Genomic DNA, 22,922 nt, shown 5'->3' on the forward strand with positions numbered 1-22,922 from the left:
ACCGCCAACCTAGAAATAGGAAGGCACGCTGCTTAACGAAAGAGGGAATCATCCACAAAGAGTGTTTCTCAAGCTTTTTGACTCAGATCTGCAACCAGAGTTTCCAAAGTGCTGCTTTTACCACGCAGGCTGCAAGGCCTGTGGTCCCTGGTGGGGGGCCAGGGGGCCTGAACTGCCGGTGGAGCTCAGAGGGTTTCAGGGCAGTGGAAACGCCCAGCGAGACACTGCGATGGAGGGTGCCTTTATACGTCCGTCCAAGTGCACCGAAGCCACAACACGGAGAGCGACCCCACCGTGAACCATGGACTCAGGCAAGGACCCGTCAGTGCAGGTTCATTGGCTGGGTGGGGGCAGGGGGCATGTACGAAATCTCTGCACTTTCACTCAATTTTGCTGTGAACCTAAAACCACTCTGAAAATAAATACTAATAATAAATATTTTAAGTGTGTCAAACAAGTTCACCGTTTAAAAGTGGGATTGTAACTCACCTCTCTAAGAAGGGGACAAATCAAGCGGACAGAAAAATAAATAAAAAGACAGCAATGCTCCACAACACAATGAACGAACTTGACCCAATAGATAAACACATTTGGCCAAGAGAAAATACACATTTTGTCCTCAAGCACATATGGCCATTTTCAAGAATGGATGTGGTTCCAGAGCAGAGATCCAGAGAGTCAAGGGTTCAGGCTTGTGGTCCCTGTGGAGAGGCAAGATAGAGGTAGAGGGCCTTGGGGAGCGAGGCTCCTCCGATTTAGGTCTCACTCAGGGCTGTGGCTTAGACAGGTAGAGCAGGAGGCCAGTCAGAGGGTGGCCTTAGCAACCTGTGACAACACTGTGCCTGCCCAGCAGGGTGCCCCGCCAGCAGGGAAGAGGAGGGGCTCTCTGGAGGGAGAGCCCAGGGCCTGGCAGGCTCATTTCCAGCCCCTGGAGGAGTGCGGTGCCCCGCCTGACAGCAAGCCCCGGGGGGGGGGGGGGGGGGCCGCCCGGGGGGACATTTGGGAGAGGATGGCCGCAGGAGAGCAGAGGCCCAGGTTCTCGAGCCACAGGGCAGGCCCTGGACACAGGATGGGAGGCCCAGCCCAGCGGCCCTGCTCCCTGAAGGACACTTGGCACCTGGATATCCGACACTCATTTGGAGAGCGCCTACTGCCTACACATCACTCTTCCCGGTCCCCGAGCTCTTCTGCCGGCTACCCCTGATGTGTAACTCGGGGCTCGAGGCCCAGAAGACGCTTAGCAAATACACGTAGAGGCACGCGTGCCGGCGGCGCCCTCTCTGGTCCGGGTCGGAGGGCGGCACTACATTCCCAGTGGACCCTCAGCCAGCCCCCAGGAAGGGAGGAGGGGGCCCTCTGTCCCCCCCACTGGCTGTGCCAAGAGGCTGCACTCGTGTCCTCTGACCCTCTTCAATATGCTTGCAGGGATCACAGAACGGAGGGCGCCCCGCGACCCCGGGAGGGTACAAGCTGAGTCAGAAGGGTCCGCCTTGAGCCTGCAGTGGGAGCCACCCTCAGCTCCACAGACCCCTGTCGCCCAAGTCCCACCCTCTCTGGCCGCGCCCCCCCCCCCCCCCCCCCCCCCCCCCCCGCCAGGGCCCAGCTCCGGGTCCTGCTCCCCGGCAGCCCTCCCTCCTCCCGGGGCGTGGGGAGCCAGTGCACGTGCATGGTGGGCCTCCCACACCCACACTGAGCCAGAGAAGCCAAGTGGGGCTCGTTCCGTGTGACCCCCCAGTACATGCGGGAACTCTGGAGGCAGAAACTGTGCTCTGCAAGTCGGGGCCCTCGCTCCCCCTGCTGCGGGCGCTGGGGGCAGAGGGTCCCCACCGGACACCCACCCTTCTGAGGGGTGGGGTGCGTCTCTGTGCAGCAAATCAGGAGCTGACGGGTGTACCCGCCACCCGTCCGGCTCACTTGGGCCCCTTCTCATGGGGTGTCTGCAGGCACACCTCAGATCTGCTCAGGCGAGCCTCCGAGACCCCCACCCCTGAGATGCTTTCCTACCGCCCACTTTCCAGCAATGGTCTCTCCAGGCCACCTGAGCACAGACACCGCCTGGACCCCCTCTCATCCTCTCTGCCCGTGGAGACGGCCGTGCCTCTCACTAGTATCCCCATGACAACTTTCACTCTGACACTTCTTGTCCGGGCGGGTCACAGGCCACGGGACACAGATCCACAAGCAGGAGCCTCCAGGCTCCACCACGCCCAATTAGCGGATGTCCCCGGGGCGGGCTCCCACGCTGGCAACTCCACAACTGAGGACTGCCCTTCTGGGCTTGCACTGTTCCTGAGGTCTCCCTGCAAGCGGGCCACTGCAGAGACCCCCGCGCCCCACGCCTCTCCACCAACGAGGGCGAGGAGGAGCTCTGGGCATGACGGGACGGACTCCTCCTGAGAGGAGTGGGGAGCCTTCAAAGCATCTGTAGCGGGAGGCCTGGTGGTCAAGGGACCCCTAGGAAGGGCGGTGGAGGGCAAGAAACCAAGGACAGCAGACCCCACAGACAACTGCGGAGAACGCCTCGCTCGTGGGGAGCCCGCACGGGCCCTCCCTCTCCCAGCAAACCTCCCCAGCTGCCCGGCCAGAGCGCCCGACCAGGGCCAGGGAGCTCGGTCCACACCCCGGCCCTGCCACCCTCTCCTGGCTCCACCTTCCCCCACGTGAAAGCAGGGGTCAGGCGGGTCCACTTCAGCGTGGTGGCCCTGCACTCTCACCTCAGGAACCCCTCCCTTGCGGGACCCTGAGGCTCGGGCAGGGGGGCTGCCGCCGCAACGCCATGAGGTGAACCTGACCGCCTTTGGGCGTGTGGAGGTGCGCCACTGTCCGCAGCCCACCCACCGCTCAAGGACATCATCACGCCCCTTGGCCTCCAGTAAACTGCACGGGGAGGGTGGGGCGACGGGGAAGGCCCCCAGACCACCCTCTCAAAAGCAGGCGGCAGGCCGTGTGCGCCCGCCTGCGCGAACTTGACCCGCGTCGTAAGAGTCGGACACAAATTACGAAAAATGTTTTTACTTTAAATCAAAGTACCAAGCAGATACTTGCAAAACAACGTACAAAGTAGAACCCGGATGCTTCCCTGCCCCAGGCACCGACCCTGCCCCCAGAAGCAGCCTGCGGTTCTGGCCCCAGGGGACTGGAAGGGGCGCTCGCACCCTCCCGGGGTGGCACAGGTGCCAGGCAGGGGGAGGGGCTGCGGTCATTTCTGAAGCTCTGGTGTGAACTTCCCTCCAGTGCCCTGTGGTCTGAGAGCAGGGGTGGCAGCTTCAAAGGGGGCGGGTGCGCCCGACTTTGACAAAGGCTCCAAGAGCAAACCGTGGTCTTATCAGCCACATAGTTTCCTGTATGGTCTGAGCTGGTGCAGACGGGCAGGACTAGCTGGGCCGTGCCCACGCCCGCGGGGTCACACTGCCGAAGGCGTCAGGACTCAGTGGAGAGGAGTATAGACACCAGCTGACCCATGACAACAACAAACTAGTTCGCAACAGAAAGAAAACGGAAAAAGACCACCCCAGTGGCTTGACTCGGGGGCCAAGACCCGCTCAGGTAGTTCTGGGGCACCTGACAGATGGAAGGACGGACAAACAACCCAGTTCCCTTCAAAGCACAAAGTGGGGCAGTGGCTTGTCTCTGGAGTTCCCCCCTGCCTTCCCCTAGAGAAGAAAGAGTCTTCAGCAGGCAAAAGATCTGGAGGGTTGGGGGGCGGGGGGGCACGGGAACCTGCCACTTGAAGGCTCGGGCCTGCCGTGGGGTGCTGATGGAGAGGGCGCCAGGCCTCCAGGGGACCCCTACCTGGTCCTCCTCCTGGGTCTCAAACAGACCTGGTGACAGCCCATGGCGGCCGTGGCCGTGCCCATGGGCAGTCTGGGCCTCCCAAGTGCCCTCAGGCACCAGTGTCAGCCAGCAGGGGGCCAGGGGAGTCCCAGGGAGCCCAGGGGCCAAGCTGTCACGGTGGCCCCACCAGCGGACTGAGCACAGGAGTCGATACTAAGCCCCCAAAAGTCTTCCTCCGCACCTGACTTATTCTGTTTGCACCCTACCACCACCCGCCCCCCCCGGGGACCAAAGCCCCAGGGGCACAGCCACCGTCACACTCCCCTGGGGTGGGGGGGGGGGCCTGCTGGTGCTGACAGCTCACAGCAGGAACCACCAGCACAGTCGCCCGCGGGCCATCCCTATGGTCCTGTACAAAACACTCTGGAACCCAGAGCGAACTCGGGAAGCCTAGGCACTCAGCATTGTTTAGTTTGAAAATGCTATAAATTTGACTCTTGCAAGAAGCCTACTAAACAATTCACTTAAAAACACCCACAGTGCGTGTGCAACGGCCCCTGGTGCTGAGCACCTGCCGGGCAGAGGGAGGTGGGGGTACTGCCCCGTTCTCGCCCCAAGGCAGATGGCAAACTCAAGCTGTCAGGGCCCTGGGTCCACACTCCAGTCCCAGCCCCCCCACCCCAAGACCGGGGCCACGCGCAGACCCGCAGCAGCACCCACGCTGTCCCGGAGACAGGGGAACAGGGTGCCAGGCCACACTAAACCTACAGAAAACTGTGGGAAGAAACCAAATCCATAGGATCCATGGGTTTCCACACTTGGGGACGGTTCCCAAGACATGTGTTAGCGACACCCCCTCCCCCAGCCGGCTCCGGCCCACCCAGGGGCCCCTCGCACCCACAGAGTCCGCACCCCACTCCCCGGCTCTGCCTCCTCATCCTCTCTGTCCGGCTCCTCATCAGGCCTGACGTGTAAACAGTATCAACAAGCAACAGATGGAAAAATGTATTTCCCAAGAAAGAAGGGGGAGGAGGCTCCGAGTGGAGGGCTGACCGCACAGGTCTGTTGTGTTCGATCCCTTTTTCTTGCCGTCTGTTTTGGTGTTTCCTCTCTTTGGTTCAGCCCAACGTGGCCCGCAGGGCGCTGGCACTGTGCTCCCGCCCGGCCGCGGCCTGAGGAGAGGCGGCCGGCCCTGTGCCCACGGCGGGCCTCGTCCTCCACCCACGTCTACTTGTGCTCACGGCCTTCCGCCATGGCGGCCACCTCGATGGTGGCAGTGTGCTCCTCGGGGCCCGAGGCGGCCACGGCGCTCTCAACGGCCCCTGTGGGCACTGTCACGATGGTGCTGCCCCCGGGCGACACCTGAGCCACGTTCTGCAGGGTGGGGCCCAGGCCGGGCAGGGTGAGCAGCTGTAGGGGGCTCACCACCTTGACCACAGTGCTGCCGTCCTGCATGGCGGCCGTGCTCAGGACCGTGAGGCTGGACGCGTCCGGGTGGATCTCCACCGTGCTGGGGAAGGTGGCACCCGACGAGGCCAGCACCGTGTAGCCCCCGAGCAGCGGCGAGGCTGGCGAGCCAGCGGGAGCAGCCTGCGTGGGCCCCTTGCCCAGCGCAGGAGAGGGCAGGGCGGACACTACTTTGCCGAGCGGCACGCCGGTCAGCTGGGAGACTGGCACGCCGGGGCTGAGGGCGATCTGGGCAGACTGGGTGAGCACCTGCGAGGCGATGGCGGCCGGCCCGGACGTGGCCCTCGCGAGCCGTGGCCGCTTCGCAGGGGGCGGCAGGGAGACGGGCGTGAGTGTCATAAGCACGTTGCTGAGGTGCTGAGATTTGTGCTTGAGTTCCTTGGCTCGACGTCGGTGCTCATCACACTGCTGTTCCAGGGCTGCGGGAGGACAGGGACAGAGCGTCACCGTGGGGATGGCGGGGGGTGGGGGGGGGCGGCAAGCCTAACGGGGGGATGGGAGCATCACTGCAGGGACACGGCTCGCAGAGCAGGGACAGGGAGGGAACAGAGTGTCAGACCACACACACCCTGACCAGGGGCCTGTGCTGACACCACAGTGATGCTCTGTCCCTGCCCCGCCCCACCCCGCCTCCCACAGTGACATTCTCTGTGGGGCCTGCACTGACTGCCCCTCTGAGCTGCCGGACGAGGGGACAGACCTTCCCCATCCTAACCCTCCAAACTCTGTAATCTCTGCGCGAAAGGTCTTGTGACATGGTAGGATAAAAAGCAGGTCAACACCCACACATAAGCTCCCCAAGTGTAGACGCCGAGGGAGACCCGGAAAGACAGGCACAAATGTCAGAGGTGACTCTTAATCACCGCCCCCCTGCCTAGTCCTCCCCGTAAATAGCCGTGTGTTGAATTCCACACGCTCCGGCCCCGCGTCACGGCTTCCCTGCATGACAGCGCGAGGCTCTGCTGGTCTTTCCCGACTCCCCGGCTCTGCCTCAGGCTCTCGGGCTCTCCCACAGTCCCTATCTGGGGCTAGGGATGGCCGGGCGGCCACCGGACGCACCTGCCAGGTCCCGGGCGTACTGCTCCCGGGAGCGGTCCATCTGGCACTTGTGGCTGGCCAGCACCTTCTTCACCAGGTCCAGCATGCCGAAGTTCTGCACGATGTTGTTGAGGAGGACGGCATCTTAAAGGGCAGGGCGAGCACACGCTGAGAATGGGGCCCGGCCTGACAGAGGAGTCCCAGGGACACACGGCGTCCCACACACGGCCCTCTTCCGCCACCAGACGCCCAACCACGGCGAAGCGGGGGCAGGCTGCATATCTGGCACCCTGAGGCCACCAAGCACTGCCCTCCCCCCACCCCCCCGCACAGAGTGGAAGATGCCAGGCAGACACAAGCCCCTCACCTCGGAGCTGCAGGGGAGGGTCCTGGACCCGCTGCTGCAGGCCCTTCATGGTCTCCATCAGCTCCTGGTGGAACTCATGGATGACCTCGTCCAGCAGACCAGCATCCTTGAGCCCTCGCCAGAAGGAAAATGTGTCATCTGTGGGGGGCGGATGGGCTCAGAAGAATGCACAGAGCAGCCCCTGCAGGCCTCTAACCACAGGCAGGGGCAGAGAGCTGTGGATCAGGGGCCGAGGCCCTGCAGGCAGTGCTCTGCGCGCCACACCGGCACCTCCTCCAGGAGGCCCTCCGGCCCGCCTGCACCCCTTCCAGGGCTGCCCTGCATGCGCCGCCGCCCCCACACTGCCACCCACCGGGAGCCCGCCTGCCCGGCGGGACCCGTACCTGCGATGGCCGTGGTCCAGTCACCGGGGTCCTCACAGGTCTCTATGGTGATGGTAGCGGGAGACCCGTTCACTGCAACCCAGACGGAGCCACAGTGAGCCTTGCCTGACAACGAGAGGCCTCCCAACCCGCCATCGAAACGCCAGCTCTGAATCTCCCCCTCGCACCAATTTTCACAGAATCCGCAAACATGTGTACCTGCCTCTGTCAAACTTCTTAATCGCAGATGTCTCCAAACGCACACGACCAAGAAAGAGCTAAGTAAGCCTCCCTGACCCCATCGCCAGCTTCCGCGACTGCCCACATTCTGCTCTTCCGGCGGCATTTACGCCCTTACCAGCACCCCCAAGGCCTCGACACGGCCCTGCACCTCCCCGGGTCAGGAGACGTGGGACTTTGAGAGGGACCCGCGCCGCCCACACTGGCGCGCCCTCTGGTTCGGTTCTGGGGCCCGCACAGCTGCGCACACAGCTGGCGCTTGGCCGCGTGGGGCTGCCTGTGACAGAGGCCTGGCTTCACACAGACCTGTGGCCTAAGGCCGAGGCTGCGTCAGCTCCCCAGCCTCATGCAGGCCTCCTCTACGACCAACAAAGATGTCCCGCTAGGGAATATCACATGCTTAGAATAATTTGGGGCATAAATGGATCTTTTCCACAGTCTGGATGATACACAATCTTTGACTAATCACACCGCTGGCTCGGGGTGAACAAACCACCACGTGGGTGAGTCACAAAGAGCAACAGACGGGCCTGTCCCAACCATCAAGTGATGACAGGGTTCAAAGAGCTAAATCTTAACTAAACCCGACGTTGCCTACCTGGGACACCGTGGTGCTGCCTGGAGCGCTCAGAGCCTGGTCCTTTCCTGGAGACAAGATCACTCACCCTGGCTGACTTTCATGAGGCAGAGCAGACCGTCTGGACCCACAACCCCACCACCTCGTAGCAGCCCTATTCTCGTGAGAGCTACTGGCCCACCAGCAGTGGGGAGAGGGCTGGGCTGGGACTCAGGCCGTCCCCACGCTGCACTGTGCTATCCGAGAAGCCAGACCGGGCCCAGCCTGGGGCTGTGCCCAGAAACAAGCTGAAGACCCGAGGCCCCACGTCATTGCAAACTGGAGCCACTGGAGCCACTGGAGCCTCTGACCACCAGCACCGACGTGTTCCTGGAGCTGCCAGGAAGGACTCTGCAGTCTGGCCAGCCCATCGGGAGTCAACAACAGCCTCACCATTGCCCCGGGCCTCTTCCACCGTCCTCCCAACATCCCTCAACGGGCCACCGTCTTGTCTAGCGACGAGGACGGCCCCTGGCCACATGGCAGCACACACAGCCCGACCCCGTAGAGAGACAAGGTAGGGACAAGGCAGGTGACCTCACTGGAAGGGCAACCCCGGGCAATTATCACCAGGCCACAGCACAGGGGACTAGGGACCTAATTCACTCTAACTTCAGCATTAAAAACAATTTCTTCCCAACAGCCAGAAGGCCTCCAGCGAATACTTAGTCCATCCACAGGGCACAGCTGCAGGCGTCAACGTGGAAGGTCACGAACACATCAGTCAAGACCCAAGTTGCAGGAAACACGCACGTGAGTGGAGTGCCAGAGGCTACGGGCTGTGCAGCCCCGGGGAGTGAGGCGGGAGGCTGGGCCGGCCACGTGGGGGCACCCCTGAACCGGTCGGGGCTGGTGACGGGCACTGGACACCTGTGCTACTGTACTTCACAGGCTTTTCCACCCGTGAGTTATGGTATTTTATAATGAAGATGACTGAACAAGAAAGAGTACCTGAATCTTCCTTGTCAACGAAAAGGGCAACTCAGCTAGCCTCTCTCAGGGAGGAAGGGGGCGGTGCTGACAGCATGGGCCCGGAGGGACTAGCCGAGCTGGGGAGGGGAAGGCCAGGCTGCCCTGCCCGGCGGTGGGTGTGCAGAGGCCCACCTCCGTGGGACGGCCGGAGTGGGACTGGATCAAATCGCCGGCAAGAACAAAGCCTCTGAGGGGCACCTGGCTGACCCAGTAGGTTGAGCGTCTGACTCTTGGTTTCGGCTGAGGTCACGATCTCGCAGTCCATGAGCTAGAGCCCCGCATCAGGCTGCATGGACAGCACAGAGCCTGCCTGGGGTTCTCTCTCCCTCTGTCTCTGCCCCTCCCCTGCTCGTTCTTTCTCCAAAGTCAAACATAAAAAAGAGAAAGAACAGAACAAAGCCTCCGTGCCAGTGCGTACCATCGGCCGTGGCCGGTGTGAGTGGAATGTACTCGGCGGAGGTGGGGCTGCTCAGTGACACGCGGGCGCCCGAGAGGTCGATCTTGGTGCTGCGGCAGGTGTTGGAGCAGACCTTGTCGTGCTGATAGAAGTCCAGCTCCCCGGAGTCCATGATCTTCCTGTGGCAAAGGAGACCAGAGACTGAGGACGCGGCCAGGGTTCCAAGTGTGCGGCTGGACCCGAAGGGGACCTCACTGATGTCCCTTGACCCGGCTCAAGTGTCCTCAGGTCCTGGAGGCAAGGAAGCGAAAGCTCGGCCTGGGGGCAGGTCCCAGGAGGGGCAGGTAAACTGGCCAACTGAAGACACGCCCCCACCAGGTGGGCGGTAGGCGCCACTGAGGCTCCAGACAGGCCTCTCCGACGCCCTCCAGCCAAAATTCTGTTAGCCAGCGTGGGGACTGCCTGCCGCAGAAGTGGAAGGTCTGTGGGGACCGCCACCCTGCTGCCTGGTGCCCAGGAAGAGAGAGGAGGGCCCTGCAGGCAGGCATCCCGGAGATGCCCACTCAAGCAGGGTGGGGCTGGGCCCTCCAGGGATGTTCCGCTGCCCACTGGCCCCGGGGCAGCACCCACGGCTACCAAAAGTGCTGACAGTGCACCCACAAGGTGACCGTGAGGCAGAAGAGATGCTCAGGAGCGGCCCGGCCCTGTGCACGCACAACAGGGCAGGGCGGCGCGAGCACCTCTGGCTTCTCGCTGCGCACTCAAGGCAGCTCCCTCCCCGGCCTCGGTTTTCTCAGGAGAGCACAGCATGTCCCCCACCTGCCAGGGACAGCCGTCCCGGGGAGGCCCTTACTACGGCCTCTCTGAAGGGCCTGGGTTTAAGTTTGGGGATGTCTCGACTCACCCGCCTCAACCTGTGAGAGGGTGAGGTGCCTCCACGGGACCTCTGCACTGCTGGGCCTTTGACAGCGTGCCTGACCTCAAGGCTTGCAGATGACCCAGGGCGCACCTCCCCCGGGGCCTCTTCCAAGGAAATAGCCCGTGGCCTTCTCACAGCTGGGCCACCGAGATGCTTTGCAGAAAGTCAGGGGCTCGCTCAATGGACAGGGTGTAGAGGAGAGTCATGAGCGCTGAAGGAAGCGACCCGGGGCCAAGTGCAAGGGTGCGAAGCGGCAGACCCACTGGGTCTCTGGCCACCCGGACGGTGGTTCCCGGGCAGATTGAACAGGGCGGCGGTCCAGGACTCAGCAGAGGCTACAGGCAGTCCCATGCAGCAAACACAGCTGACACAGCTTCTCCCAAGAGTAAACACGTGAAGGCGAGCAGCCCCTTCAGCAGCAGAGTGACCCAGTCCAGCTATCCCAGACACTGTCCCAGACAGCAGCGGCCCCCAGACAGGAGGGGCTGTGTGGCGAGCACAGGTGGGGGTGGGAACAGCCAGCAGAGGTGGCCTTGGCCCCATCAGGCGGGGCGAGTTTGTTACCACCCAAGCAGGAAATAGGAAACACGAATACTGGGGATCTACATTCTTGGGGGACAAACTTACAGCCTAGACTCTGTCCTCAGGGTTCTGAGAAGGGGCACCACCATTCCTGTTTCACAGTGACAGGCAGGGGACAGAAGTCCATTGGGGACGGGTCACACACACCCAGGGTGGCCGGCAGAGCGGGCACTGGCCTCGCAGCTGCCTGAGAACTGGCCCACACAAACGAGCAAAAGGCCCCTTGGGGGACAGAGGCACAAACTCCAATCCTCTCCTTTCTGGGACTCGATGTCACTGACAGAGCGGAGAGCCAGCCCAAACCCTCCTCCAGGTTCCTGATTAACCCTAAAGGGAAAAGGAGGCCTAGGAGCACGGGAGACCTGACCAAGAGCACACCGCCATCGACAGGCAGGCACGGGTGCCAACCCAGCACAACCTCATCCAATGACAGGAAAGGTCAGGAGCTACACGAAGACCGACACGTGGCCCCCGAACTCAGGTGCGGTCTAGACGGGATCCCTGGAGGCAGGCCGGCCAGGCCAGCAAGGGACGATCGGCCAGACGGACACGAACCACGGGTCAGAGACACAGGCGCCTGATCAAGCGTGCCCAGAGACACAGGAGTACTTCCTCTGTCATGGCAGTGCACAGGGAGGTGGTGCGGGGACAGCAAACTGACACAACAAACCCGCAGGCCTGGAAGCCACGTGCAGGCAGGGATTGGGCCGGTGCTGTCCCTGGGCACCGCCGGGTCTCATCCTGTTTACAATGTGCCTCAGCTTAAAAAGCTCAAAAACCAGGGCACCCAGGTAGCTCAGTCGGTTAAGCATCCGACTCCTGATTTCAGCTCAGGTCATGATCTCGGGGTTTGTGAGTTCAAGCCCTGTGTCGGGCTCTGAGCTAACAGCACAGAGTCTGTTTCTCTCTTCCTCTCTCTCTCTCTTTCTCGCTCTCTCAAAACGAATAGACTTAAAAAAAAAAAAAAAAAAAAAAAAGCTCAAAAACCAGCAAAAGAGCAACGGAAAGACAGCTGGCAGGTTTGCGCTCTGGCCCCACGCAGGCCCTCACCTGAGCATGATGCCGTTCATCCGGATGGCCCTCTTCCAGTCCTTCAGTGTGGACTTGCCAGCCAGGTGCACAAACTCCTTTGGGCTGATCACATGCTCGTCATACTGTGGAGGGAAGTGCAGCAGAGCAGGGTCAGGACCACCTGGGGTGGCCCACCTCTCCGGCCCGACCCTTTGCCACAGCCCAGCCGGAACGGGCACGGGAGGACAGGGCTGTGGTGTGGCTCCCGAAGCCGCTGGCTTGCTCTCCATCTGACACTTAGGTTTCAACCAGCCGCAATCTCGATCCGGCAGGGAAAGAACAATTCAGGGGCTGGGGCGGGGAGCTGGCCTCCGGCTGCCCCCAAGCCTGGGGAAGAAGCTGGGGGCCTGGGCCCTCAAAGGAGAGCTCAGAAAGGCAGTCCCTTCCAGATGGGACTCAGCAAACCCACTTGTGCGTGATTTATTCCAGTAATAACGTATACACACGTGACACGAAAACGACACAAGACGGGGTGCAGGCGGAGGTGTGAACTGTTGCCCTCATCCCACCCCGGCCCACCCTCCTCCTGGAGCACATGTCCCTCACACTGGTGCACACACATCCACTTCAATGTCAGGGTTCTGGGGCCAGTGTCACCCAGGGTTGGAGCTCAGGTGGCCTGAGAAGCTAAAATATCTTATTCAATCTTGTTAAGCAAGCAATTCTTGGAACCAAAAAAATCAGAATAATATTGCATGTACTCAGGAAACAAGCAGGCAGGAGGGGGGGGGGTCACCGGGTTGTCGGCAGAGGTGGAAACGGAGGTGCCGCTGGGCCTCCGCTGCTGTCTGGGCTCAGGCCTGGCCGGGAGCAGCCTGCGCATCCTGCTGGGAGCACAGAGCACTGAGCATCTCCGGCAGACTCAGGGCAGACTGGGGTCACGGCCAGTGCAAGCCGCCTGGGGCCCCCTGCCGATGGGAGGGGTTCTCTGAACTTCCGGAGCATCTGCACACTTCCTTCCACCGAGTCCAGGAAGCCACTCGGCCCCTCACCCAGCCGGTCGGGGAGATGGGCTGCGAGCCCAGGCAGCAGAGTCAGAATACCTCTCGGCCGCTGCCCAAGCCGGCAGGAAGCCCACGCTGGGCTGGGCCGAGCCTCTGCCCGACGCCTCCCACCCCCTGGACAAGACACCACCTCTGTCCCACCAGGCGTGATGCCCTCTCCCCCTTCCCCAGGCGTGACATCAGCTCTGCCCCCCCCATCAGGCGTGATGCCCTCTCTCCCCTCCCCCCAGGCCTGACATCAGCTCTGCCCTCTCCCCACTGCCCCCTCCACCACCCCACACGATGCCATCTGGGCCACGGTCTCTGGCCCACCCTGGCCTCACCCCACCGGTCCACCTCTCCCGGGTCTCGCCTTTCCTCCACTCTCGCCTCCACACGCTGCCTTTGCTCCTCTCCTGCCACCGTCTGGGCTGACTGGAACTTGCGGGCTTCCCGAGTTTTGTCTGCCAGTTGGCAGATCGCACGCCACTCTTGGGGTGGGTGCTGTGCCCACCTGCGCTGTCAGAGTCAGGAGCCCACTGGCCCCACCGCCAGGCAGCCATGTTTTCTCTGTTTTCAGTCTTCCTGCAACGTGTCGTCAGAGCAGGAGACACGCTTGTGCTCGGATCACCCACGTCTCCACTTCCTTCACTCGTGACACCCTCTCGCACCTAAGGACCCCTACGTGGAGTCGCTTTCCTTCTGCCTGAAGCACACTTCCCAGGACACCCTTCAGTGAAGCCTCGCTCGTGGCAAACGCAATCTCGGCGCAAACAGACGTTTCGTCCCCTCCAGTTTTTAAAGATGATTCCGCCGTGCGCAGCTCTTCTCCCTCACACAGGACGCAGTGCCACCACCCTCCGGCCACTCTGGGGACTTCCAGGAGCTCAGCCGCCAGCGGACTCTTGCTCCTGAGTAACCGTCTGCTCTCGGCTCTTCCGGGGTCTTCTCTGTGTCTCAGTCTGCAGTTCCATTACGATGCTATCTGCGCTAAACAGGTTTTGGTTTCTAACTTATTTTGCTATAATTTTGAACTTACAGAGTAAACGGAAAACTAGCACAAAGAATGTGCGTCTGCCCCTCCCAGGTTCCCCCACCCCCCCCCCCCCCCACCTGACCTTTCTGCCCCTGCTTCTCGTCCACTCCTCCACACTGTCGGCGGGGGGAACTGTCGGCTCAGGTGCTTGTTCTGAGTTCTGCATCTATTTCCTAAGAAAAAAGGTTCTGCTAGGGAAGCATCACTCCCCAGATCAGGAGATTGCCATTAATATTTAGTATCTAACTGGGCGGCTTGGTCAGTTAAGGGTCCGGCTCTCGTTTTGGCTCAGGTCATGATCTCACAGTTTGTGGGTTCAAGCCCCGAGGTGGACTCTGTGCTGACAGCTCGGAGACTGCTTGGGATTCTCTCTCTCTCCCTCTCTCCCTGCCCCTCCCCTATTCATGCGTGCACACTCTCTCTCTTTAAAAATAAACATTAAAAACCGTATACACACAAACACACACGTGTAATCCAACCAACAGGCAACACGCAGAGTTCACGAACTGCCCCAGTAACAGCCTTTGTAGCAATTTATCCCAAGGCACCACCCTGCCCAGACGTCACACCACACCTGCTCCCTGAACAGCCTGCCTTCATCTTCCTGCCCTCGACATCTCTGAAGTACATACGTGAATTTTTTGTGGACTGTCTGTCCCTCATGTCTATTCATGAGTAGATCCAAGTTATGGATTTCTGGTGGGAATACCAGAGAATTACTGCCCATTCGATCAGGAGCCCTGTGACGGAGGTCCCCTCACTTGGTGAACGAGCCACCTGCCAGGCTTCCCGTGCAGAGTCGCTATTTTTCCTCTACAGTGAGCACCCAATTGATGGGGGCTATCCTGAGACTGGCAAACACCCTAACCGGCTCTCAGCAGCCAGTCTGGGCAGACAGTCTTGGGGCTGAGGCTCCATCCATTTCCACGTCTGTTAGCAGACATCCCAACACGAGAGCTTCGCTTCTATTTATTTGACATAAACACCATAAAATATACTGCGCTAAATACAGACTTACAGACTCTTATCTTGAGTTACAATTCAGACTATCATTAATTATCTCGCTGTTAAATTGTCCCAGATGGAGCCGGGCCTTTGAGTTGGCATCCACAGCTGTTTGAAATTTGGTTGGTTTTTTGTATTCATTTAGTGCGGGATCTGTTAAATCTCTTGGACTGTGGACTGCGATCTTTCTTCTATTGTGAAAGCTCTCAGACCCTTCTTCTCGCCTTCCAGAATTCAACCGATGTATCAACTTTTCTTGAGACTCTATTCCCTCTTTATTTATCTGGATTGTATTCTGGATAACTTCCTTAATCCTACCTTCCAGTTCACGAATTATCTCTTCAAGTGTGTCTAATCTGCTGCAAAAGCTACCCACTAAAGGTTCTATTTTGTTTCATTCGTAGTTTGTTTTCCTAAGTACGTTAATGCTTTTCTCATGTCCGAGCCTCTCTTCCATTTCTTGAGATAAATTAAACCTCATTTAATGTTCCATGTCTCAAAATTCTGACACCTAAAGCGTCTGTGGGTCCCAGCCTGTCCATGGTCTCTGGGCATGCTTGCTTGGGTGCTTGTCTCCCTGCAAACTCAGTTTCACTTGTTTCAGCGAGCTGTTCCTCCCCGGAGACTTCGCTGACATTACTCAAAACCTCCAATAAAGACAAGTTTTTCCAAATTCCAAAAGGGAGTTTTCATTTGCTTCTGTATGATTCCTGGGGGAACTGCCAGCCGCTTACAATTTTCAGACCGTACGGTCACAATGTGAATGCTCCTCAAGAGGGTCCCTCTTTCCCTCAGTGCTAAGATGGGGGGCAGGAGGTCCCTGTCCCAGGGACAGAGGGGGGCCGGGCGCATGTTATTAGTGGTTTGCCCCAACACCAAGGAGAGAACCCCTGAAAAGTAACAGCATCCCAGGGGACAATCCCTGCCCCCCCACCCACAGAGCTGAGGGGAGCACCAGGCCCTACAGGGCGGAAGCGGTCAGTGTGAGGCCAAGGCTCTGCAGGCCGAAGCTGGAGTGACGCTCTGCCTCCCTCTACAGCCCCACCTTTACTCAGTGCCTCGGCTGGAGTATTCCATCCATTTGTGCCAGCTTAAGGAAGCATCTGGAAGACGCTTTAGCACACACCTCATTCAACCTGCCAATAAGACAGCTCCCCCCTCGGCGACTGTGGTGCCCCCAGCGTGAGCACGGCCACTTCCCCAGCCTCTCCCCACGGCTGCGCTCCAGAAACAAGGAGTCAGTACCTCCTGGTGGTTTCCCCTATGACCGCAGCAACAATCCTGTCTGTCCTTGAGGGCTTACGCCTGCTCCTCTGTTCTCCTGAGCATACGGGACCGCCGCCTTCTGCGCCACACACGGCACGGGTCACGCCCCCGCCCCTCCAACCCCAGCGGGGTCTTCCTGTTTGCTTCAAGGCTGCTGTGCCGCGAGGGCCTCCCTCCCCTGCAGCCTGGCACACGTGTCTGCGTCCTGGCTACGTCGGAGCCTCACCTGAACACACTTCACATTGATGCCCGGACACACAAACTTCCTCCAGATCAGGTTGGCCCTGCTGTCCCCGCAGGTAATGGGGTACACGATTTCAGCCTCCAGGCCCTCCTCCTCTTCAGCCACCTTCACTTCTCACAAGGTGCATCGACAGGGAAAGGGGAAAGACAAAATCAGTTACAACCTCTCCAAAGTACCTCCTGCAAAAGCACCACAGCCGCCACACAAACACCAGACGTTAAGGTCCGGGGGGGACTGCGACAGGCGCAGGTGGGCAGCGACGTCACTCATCAGTCCCTCCGGGGTTAGGGTTTCAGGCAAAGTCACAAAAAGCGATTTTGTGATAGTAACGTGAAGATAATCACGTTCGAGTGTGGTTCAACTGAAGAGCCACTTAAGGAAATGAAATCAAGCTTTACTGGGAATCGTTCTAGAGAAACTGATTCCGTTCTGAAGACTTCTGAGGCCTTTGGCTATTTGCTGCCGGTCACAAGGCCAGGGGACTCCGCCCCCCACGGCTGGGAGGACTCTCGGGCAGGAGGGCCCCTCACGACCAGAGGACCGTCGTCGGGCAAACCCTCTCCTGACCCGTCTGCGGGCACAGAGGCGGGAAGGCAGGCTCCCTACCTAACACGGCCTCCTTGAGCTGCGAGGATGCTGTGAACGCGGCCGCGGCAGCCGCCGCTGCATTTTCCGTCTCCATACTGTCTTCCGCCAGGTCGCCCCTAGGAGGGAGGGACACGTCAGCTGGCCCCAAAGACAGCGTGCCTGGCGCACCGTCTGCCGGCACGCCGCCCCTTCCCTGAGGCGCCGCAGGGTCTCAGCAGTGGCTGTGCCGGTCAGGGACCCTGCGGTGATGGTCACTGCGCTGCTGCCCCAAGCGGGCATTTCCCCAAGTGTCCCCGGGGCCACCGGCAGGGCACATCTGTGGAGGCAATAACACCTAAGTGGGAATTTTAAATCTCCTCTTTCTTTAATAAAGCTGTTTATTTCTATTCTAATGACTTCATGCAGTTACAGAAACTGTCAAGAAACGCGGGAGAAAGAAAGAAAAAAGGATGGCCCACAGCTGCCCTCACGTTCCACCACACAACTTGCGTGCAGATCAAACGCACGAGTAAGTGCAAACCACAGGAGCGTTAAACTCAGAAGAAAAGGAATTAAACGGTTTGAAAGCGGTGAAGGATTTTCTCAAATACAAAACCCCAGGAATAAAAGGGAAGGTAAGTTTCCCTTTAAAAAATACAGATAAGGGGCGCCTGGGTGGCGCAGTCGGTTAAGCGTCCGACTTCAGCCAGGTCACGATCTCGCGGTCCGTGAGTTCGAGCCCCGCGTCGGGCTCTGGGCTGATGGCTCGGAGCCTGGAGCCTGTTTCCGATTCTGTGTCTCCCTCTCTCTCTGCCCCTCCCCCGTTCATGCTCTGTCTCTCTCTGTCCCAAAAAAATAAATAAACGTTGAAAAAAAAAATTAAAAAATAAAATAAAAAAATAAAATAAAAAATACAGATAAAAACTTTCTGTGGGGAGGAGAGGGGAAACACCACGAACAATTTTTTTTTTTTTTTTACAGAGAGAACCAGGGGAAAGGGCGCAAGGACAGACAGCTTGTTTCCTGCTGTTATCTAAGGAACCCTCAGATGGCCACGACGGCGTCCGAGGAAAACAGGCCACGAGCTGGAGCAGAGACCCCGACCCGAGGGGTATGCGTGCAGCATATTCGAGCCGGGCCCGCCTGCACAGCAGGGCCTGGGAAGCCAGCCGGGGACCTGCACGGGGCTCCCCTCCAGGGCGGTGCACACCCTCCTCCACGGGGAGAGGTGGACTCGCACACACGGGCCCCGTCGGGAACGGCTCCCGGACGCCCGCGCCCTCCCCTGGCCGGGAACCCACGTGGCCGCTCTCACCGCCCCCCCCCCCCCGGGCCCAGGCCGCGCGCCTGACTCAAATGGCCCCAGCCCTCCTTCCTCCCACAGGGTCGGACGGCCACCCCTGCGCTCTCCTCTCCCCGCCTCTCTGCACATGCACCTGCTCCCGGCCAGGCCCCCCGAGAGCAGCACGCCGACGCCGGGGCCCCCACTCCCCTTTCGGCCCACGGCGCCCAGTCAAAGCCACTCTGCGTCTCCGAGACCTCACTCCACCTCCCGCCGGGTCAGGACGAGAGCTGACGAGAGCAGACTCAGAGTCCGTGGTCTGGGGCCTACGAGGAGCGGCTCGTACGTGAAGCATCACACGGACGGGACACCGGCGCTCCTACCAGGACGCGCCAACTCAGGGCAAGTGTCTTTCCAAGCCAGAGTTTGGAAGCAGGAAGGACAACATCCAAACAGGGAGCAGGCCCCTCCACACAGGAGAACCGGGACCGTCCCCCAGAGAGAACGAGGAAGGAGAGGGAGGCAGGGAAGCGCCAGCCCCGGAGAGCTCGGTGTGCCACATGCAGAGCGGTGGCCCACCGCAGGCCACGTGCACATACAGGAGGCCACCCACAGGGGCCACCCTGGGGAAACCCAGGCGTCCGGCCCCCACCACGACCAACTGTGCCCTGCTCTGTGCCCGCCCACCGCACACACCCCGCGGGCAGGAATCTTTAGTTGGCAAAGTCATTGGCGTTTGTCCTTCAAATTTCATTTGAAAAACGTCCACCTCACTTAGAGCAAATGTTCGTGGGAATGGCTGGCTATCTACAAAATGCTACTCGCTTCTTCCCAGCGTGGCCCACGTGCCCATTGCCAGGGCAGAGCGGCGGGTGGGTGGCGGGCCCAGCGGGCTTCCCTAAGCGAGGGGCACTCCCAAGCTCTCCCTCAAACACCTGGCCGGAAAAGAACTCAGCACCCACAAAGCAGTTAACTGGCCCTTCACCCCACCCTTTCCTAAACACACAGCAAGGGTGAATCTCAGCTTCCACGCAGTAGGGTAGAGGGTAAAATTTGCCACAGAAAAAGAAGAGAAATATCTTTAGGTCCCTTGAGATAAACCTGCCTCCGCTGGGGCGTGGGGTTTCCTCCCCCAGGGAGAAGCCACATGCGGCCCCTCCTTTCCTCCGTAAATGACCAACCATTTGGTCATCTGGGCACCTGGATGGGGGGGGGGGGGGGGGCGCGCGGGACACGAAGCCAGGCTTGACCTGGACCAGAGCACCTCGGCGAGAATGGCTGTGGGTGAGGGCTCCTTACAGCATCCAGGGCGCCTGCCCCGGGGGAGGCAGCTCAGCCTTCCCCAAGTGAGTGTCCGCTCCTGACACAGGCCTGAATCCAAGGGAGGGGGCTCGGGCGCCGCCTCCTGCTGGGGAGGGCAGGTCACTGCAGGGCACGTGGACGAGAGGCGGTGGTGTCGCTGTCTGGAAACCTGCCCTCACCGCCTGCCCGCAGCTGGGACACAGACCACATAAACACTGACCAGAGTAAACGCGAGAACATAGGCAGGAGATCCAACGGAAGGCCCTGCGTTTCCAGACACAGTTATACACTCTGTCGGTGAAGCCCCGAGTATCTGGACATGGAACCCAGCAACCCACCAAGAGCCGGCCCTCCCTCCATCCCATCTGCAGGAGGGTGGGTGACAAAGGCCGGGTCTGGTTTCAGCCCCAACGCTATGCGAGTGAGGCAGGAAGTCTTCAGGCCCGGTCCGTAAGGTGGCTGTGCAAAGGAACGGAAACACAAGCCTCCTCTCTGCCAGCGACGGGAGTCGGCGCTCAGGTCAGGTCCTGGGTCCAGAACCTTCCTCTCAAAAGTTCTGTCGGGCAGGGAAAAGGCCACAGCTCACCCCTGGCCAGCGTGGCGCTGACGTCAGTCTGAACGGGTCACACACAGCAGAGCGGACACCGACAGCAGGCCTGCCCCAGCCCGGGTCCCTCTGGCAGGAAGCGCGAGGGGGCCACCAGTCCCCCCCCCCCGACCCCCGGGTGACCTGTATGTCAGCCCTTCCAGAGGGGGCAGGGGTGACAGAAGGCACACAGGCAGGAGCCATTCTGCCCCACGAGGCAGCTCCCTCAAGTCAGACGTGAACTTCCTTGCCAATGGCTACTCTCTGCACATCTACCGTGAGAGAGGAGGAGGAAAAGACAGTTTTCGTGTGGTATGTCAAGAAACTCACTGGCTCTTCAACTTCATTTTGCAAAAACAGTTCCCGGTTGCTCCCCGTGTCCACCTTATCGAAAGCCAAATGACCACGCGTCTCCAGAAACGAGAACCACGTGACCGTGCTGACACAGGAGGAAAAAAGCAAAGGTCAAGCGCTGTCTCTGCCTCCTGGCTGATGTGAGGGCTCCGTTTCTCCTCCAACTCTCCACTCACACTGACACGTGAGCCCGGTTTGGAAAAAGTCAGTCCGGGAAACTCCGGACGCCCCCGCCCTCACGTGATGCCCCAGGCACCCACCAGGGCCCGAGCGGCCCTCAAGGGACAGAGGCCCTGTCTCACCCGTGAGGAGCCAGGTTGGTCGTCACCAGCACAGTCTTCACCTCCTCCACGCCGCTGCCATCCACCGCCGTGTCCGGCGTCGTCACCACCACCACCTCCTCCATGTGGACGCTCACATCCGGGGTTGCCATGGCTCAGCAGGAGAAGACGCCGGGACCGACACGGTCCTTCGCCAGGGTCCCAAGCCCTAGAGGAAACCACAAGGCAGGGCACGGGGTCTCAGGCGGTCTCTGTGTCTGCACAACGGAGCTCACAGCACCTCCGAGAGCCCCCCTTCGGTCCGGGCCCGCTACTTTCGGAGAGAAATGGCAGCAGGAGGGCTCCTCCAGGGCAGACTGAACAGCACAGCTACCATCCCTGAGCAGAATGCAGGGAGCCGGCGCGCGTTGGCCCAAAAACCCCATGGTCACACAGCAGGGGACAGGGCAGGAGACCAGGACCCAAGCGGACTCCTGTGGACGGGAGTCCCCCCGGCCCCAATCCAGAGGCAGCCTGCATTCCAGAACTGCGCACAGTAAGTATCTGGAGACAAGTCCAATCTCCAGTCTGCAGAAATGGAAGGGAAACCCACACAAGACAGCAAAGGGAGAAGGGCCTTGCTTTTATTACTACTTTTGCTGCTACGGGCTCTGCCTTCAGGCCAGTCCCAGTCCCTGCTAAAACTGTGATGCGAGTAGCCCAGCAGCTCCTAAAGCGCTGAGGGCCTAGAGGCACACTGGTCCGAGGGCTGGGGGACCCCACTTCTCTCCTGCCCCCATGCCGACGCTTGCCCAAGGCAGACCCTGTGCTGAGGTTTCATAGCACCGAGGACACACGAAAGCCACAGGTGTCTGGTCGGAGGAAGGGGACCCTGGGGTCAGAGTGTCGGGGAGGCTGTGCAGAGTAGGGAGGTGTGGAAAGGGTGCCTGTCTGCGAGGGGGCCTGACCCGAAGTGGCAAACCCAGGGTTTCGAGAACTGACTTACACGTCAGCTCCAAAGAGCACAGCACAGGCTCTGAAGACAGAGCTGATGTGAGGACGCTGCCCACAAAAGGAGCTCACCACCTGCAGCCTGAGCCCGACCAGGTCGCCTTCCTGCTGTTACAGAAATGTAACATTCTCTCTGAGTTAAACAAGACCCAGAGCCTCACAACACAAGACTCAGAGCGTCCAGAAAACAATCCAAAATTTTCTGACATAAAAAGAAGCAGGAGGGGCGCCTGACTGGCTCAGTCAGTTAAGCATCCGACTTCAGCTCAGGTCATGGTCTCGCAGTTCGTGACTTCTAGCCTCACGTCGGGCTCTGTGCTGACGGCTCGGAGCCTGGAGCCTGCTTCAGATTCTGTGTCTCCCTCTCTCTCTGCCCCCTGCTCGCTTGTGTTCTTTCTCTGTCTCTCAAAAATAAATAAATGTAAAAAAAAAAAAAAAAAAAAAAGAAGCAGGAAAGTCTGGCCAATTCTCAAGAGAAAAAATAATCCAAAAAAGCCCAGTCTGAAATGAATCGTCAGAGCCTTTAAAGCAGCTGGTGCACCAGGCTTCAGGAATGAAGCCAGATATTCTGGAAACAAACAGAAAGATAGGAAGTCTCAGCACAGGAACAGGAGTTACAGCCAAACGGAGATCTGAGAATTAAAACCATAACAACAACAGAAATACAAAACTCACTGGGTGGACCCACTGTCAGAATAGAGACAGGAGAAGACGGAGGCAGAACAATGAAATGAACAGAGCTCAACAGAAACTACCCAAGCGGACCCGCAGAAACGGGGCGGAAAAACACAAGGCGCAGAGCTCAGGGAACGTGGAAGAGCAGAAGACGGCTGGCCATGTGCAGCACGGAAGCCCCAGAAGGAAAGAAGAGAAGAGCGTGAAGCTGCAAAAATGGTGCGAAGAAATAACACCCGACCGCTTCCCCAGTTCAGTGAAAGGGTAAACACGCGCGTTCAAGTAGCCCGGCAAACGTCCGACAGGACGAGCTCAAAGAAATCCGCGCCCGGACGGCAGTCAAACTGCTGAAAACCAAAGTAAGAACGCCTGAAAAGCAGCCGGGCAACAAAGGACGCACGACTCGTCGAGGGCAACCCAAGGGGCCACAGGGCGCTCCCGGAAAGCCACGGGCCAGCGGGCAGGGGCGCGTACACCGTGCTGGCAGAGAGCTGTCCGCCAGGGTTCTACCAGAGGGAAAGGATCCTCCAGAAATAAAGGCAAAAC

The 22,922-nt window shown here is 59.9% G+C and overlaps 1 protein-coding gene across 2 annotated transcripts; it reads right to left on the bottom strand.

Annotated features, from left to right (window-relative positions):
• Window positions 1-2,996: 2,996 nt before the first annotated feature.
• Window positions 2,997-21,289, bottom strand: GMEB2 (glucocorticoid modulatory element binding protein 2). Of its 2 annotated transcripts, none has more exons than XM_040459912.1 (9): window positions 20,733-21,289; window positions 16,946-17,043; window positions 16,322-16,452; window positions 11,785-11,888; window positions 9,255-9,412; window positions 7,030-7,101; window positions 6,647-6,784; window positions 6,301-6,423; window positions 2,997-5,660 (listed from the first exon to the last, which is right to left on the bottom strand). In XM_040459912.1, the coding sequence occupies exons 1-9, from the start codon at window positions 20,861-20,863 to the stop codon at window positions 5,002-5,004; spliced, it is 1,614 nt and encodes a 537-aa protein (XP_040315846.1). In that variant the 5' UTR covers window positions 20,864-21,289; the 3' UTR covers window positions 2,997-5,001. The 2 variants fall into 2 exon arrangements, with proteins under 2 accessions (XP_040315846.1, XP_040315847.1); XM_040459913.1 differs by having other exon boundaries at window positions 16,322-16,449; window positions 20,733-21,280.
• Window positions 21,290-22,922: the final 1,633 nt, after the last annotated feature.

This window comes from Herpailurus yagouaroundi, unplaced genomic scaffold (assembly GCF_014898765.1).
Source record: "Herpailurus yagouaroundi ecotype Mexico unplaced genomic scaffold, PumYag 246, whole genome shotgun sequence".
In the NCBI taxonomy this organism is placed as follows: Eukaryota; Metazoa; Chordata; class Mammalia; order Carnivora; family Felidae; genus Herpailurus; species Herpailurus yagouaroundi.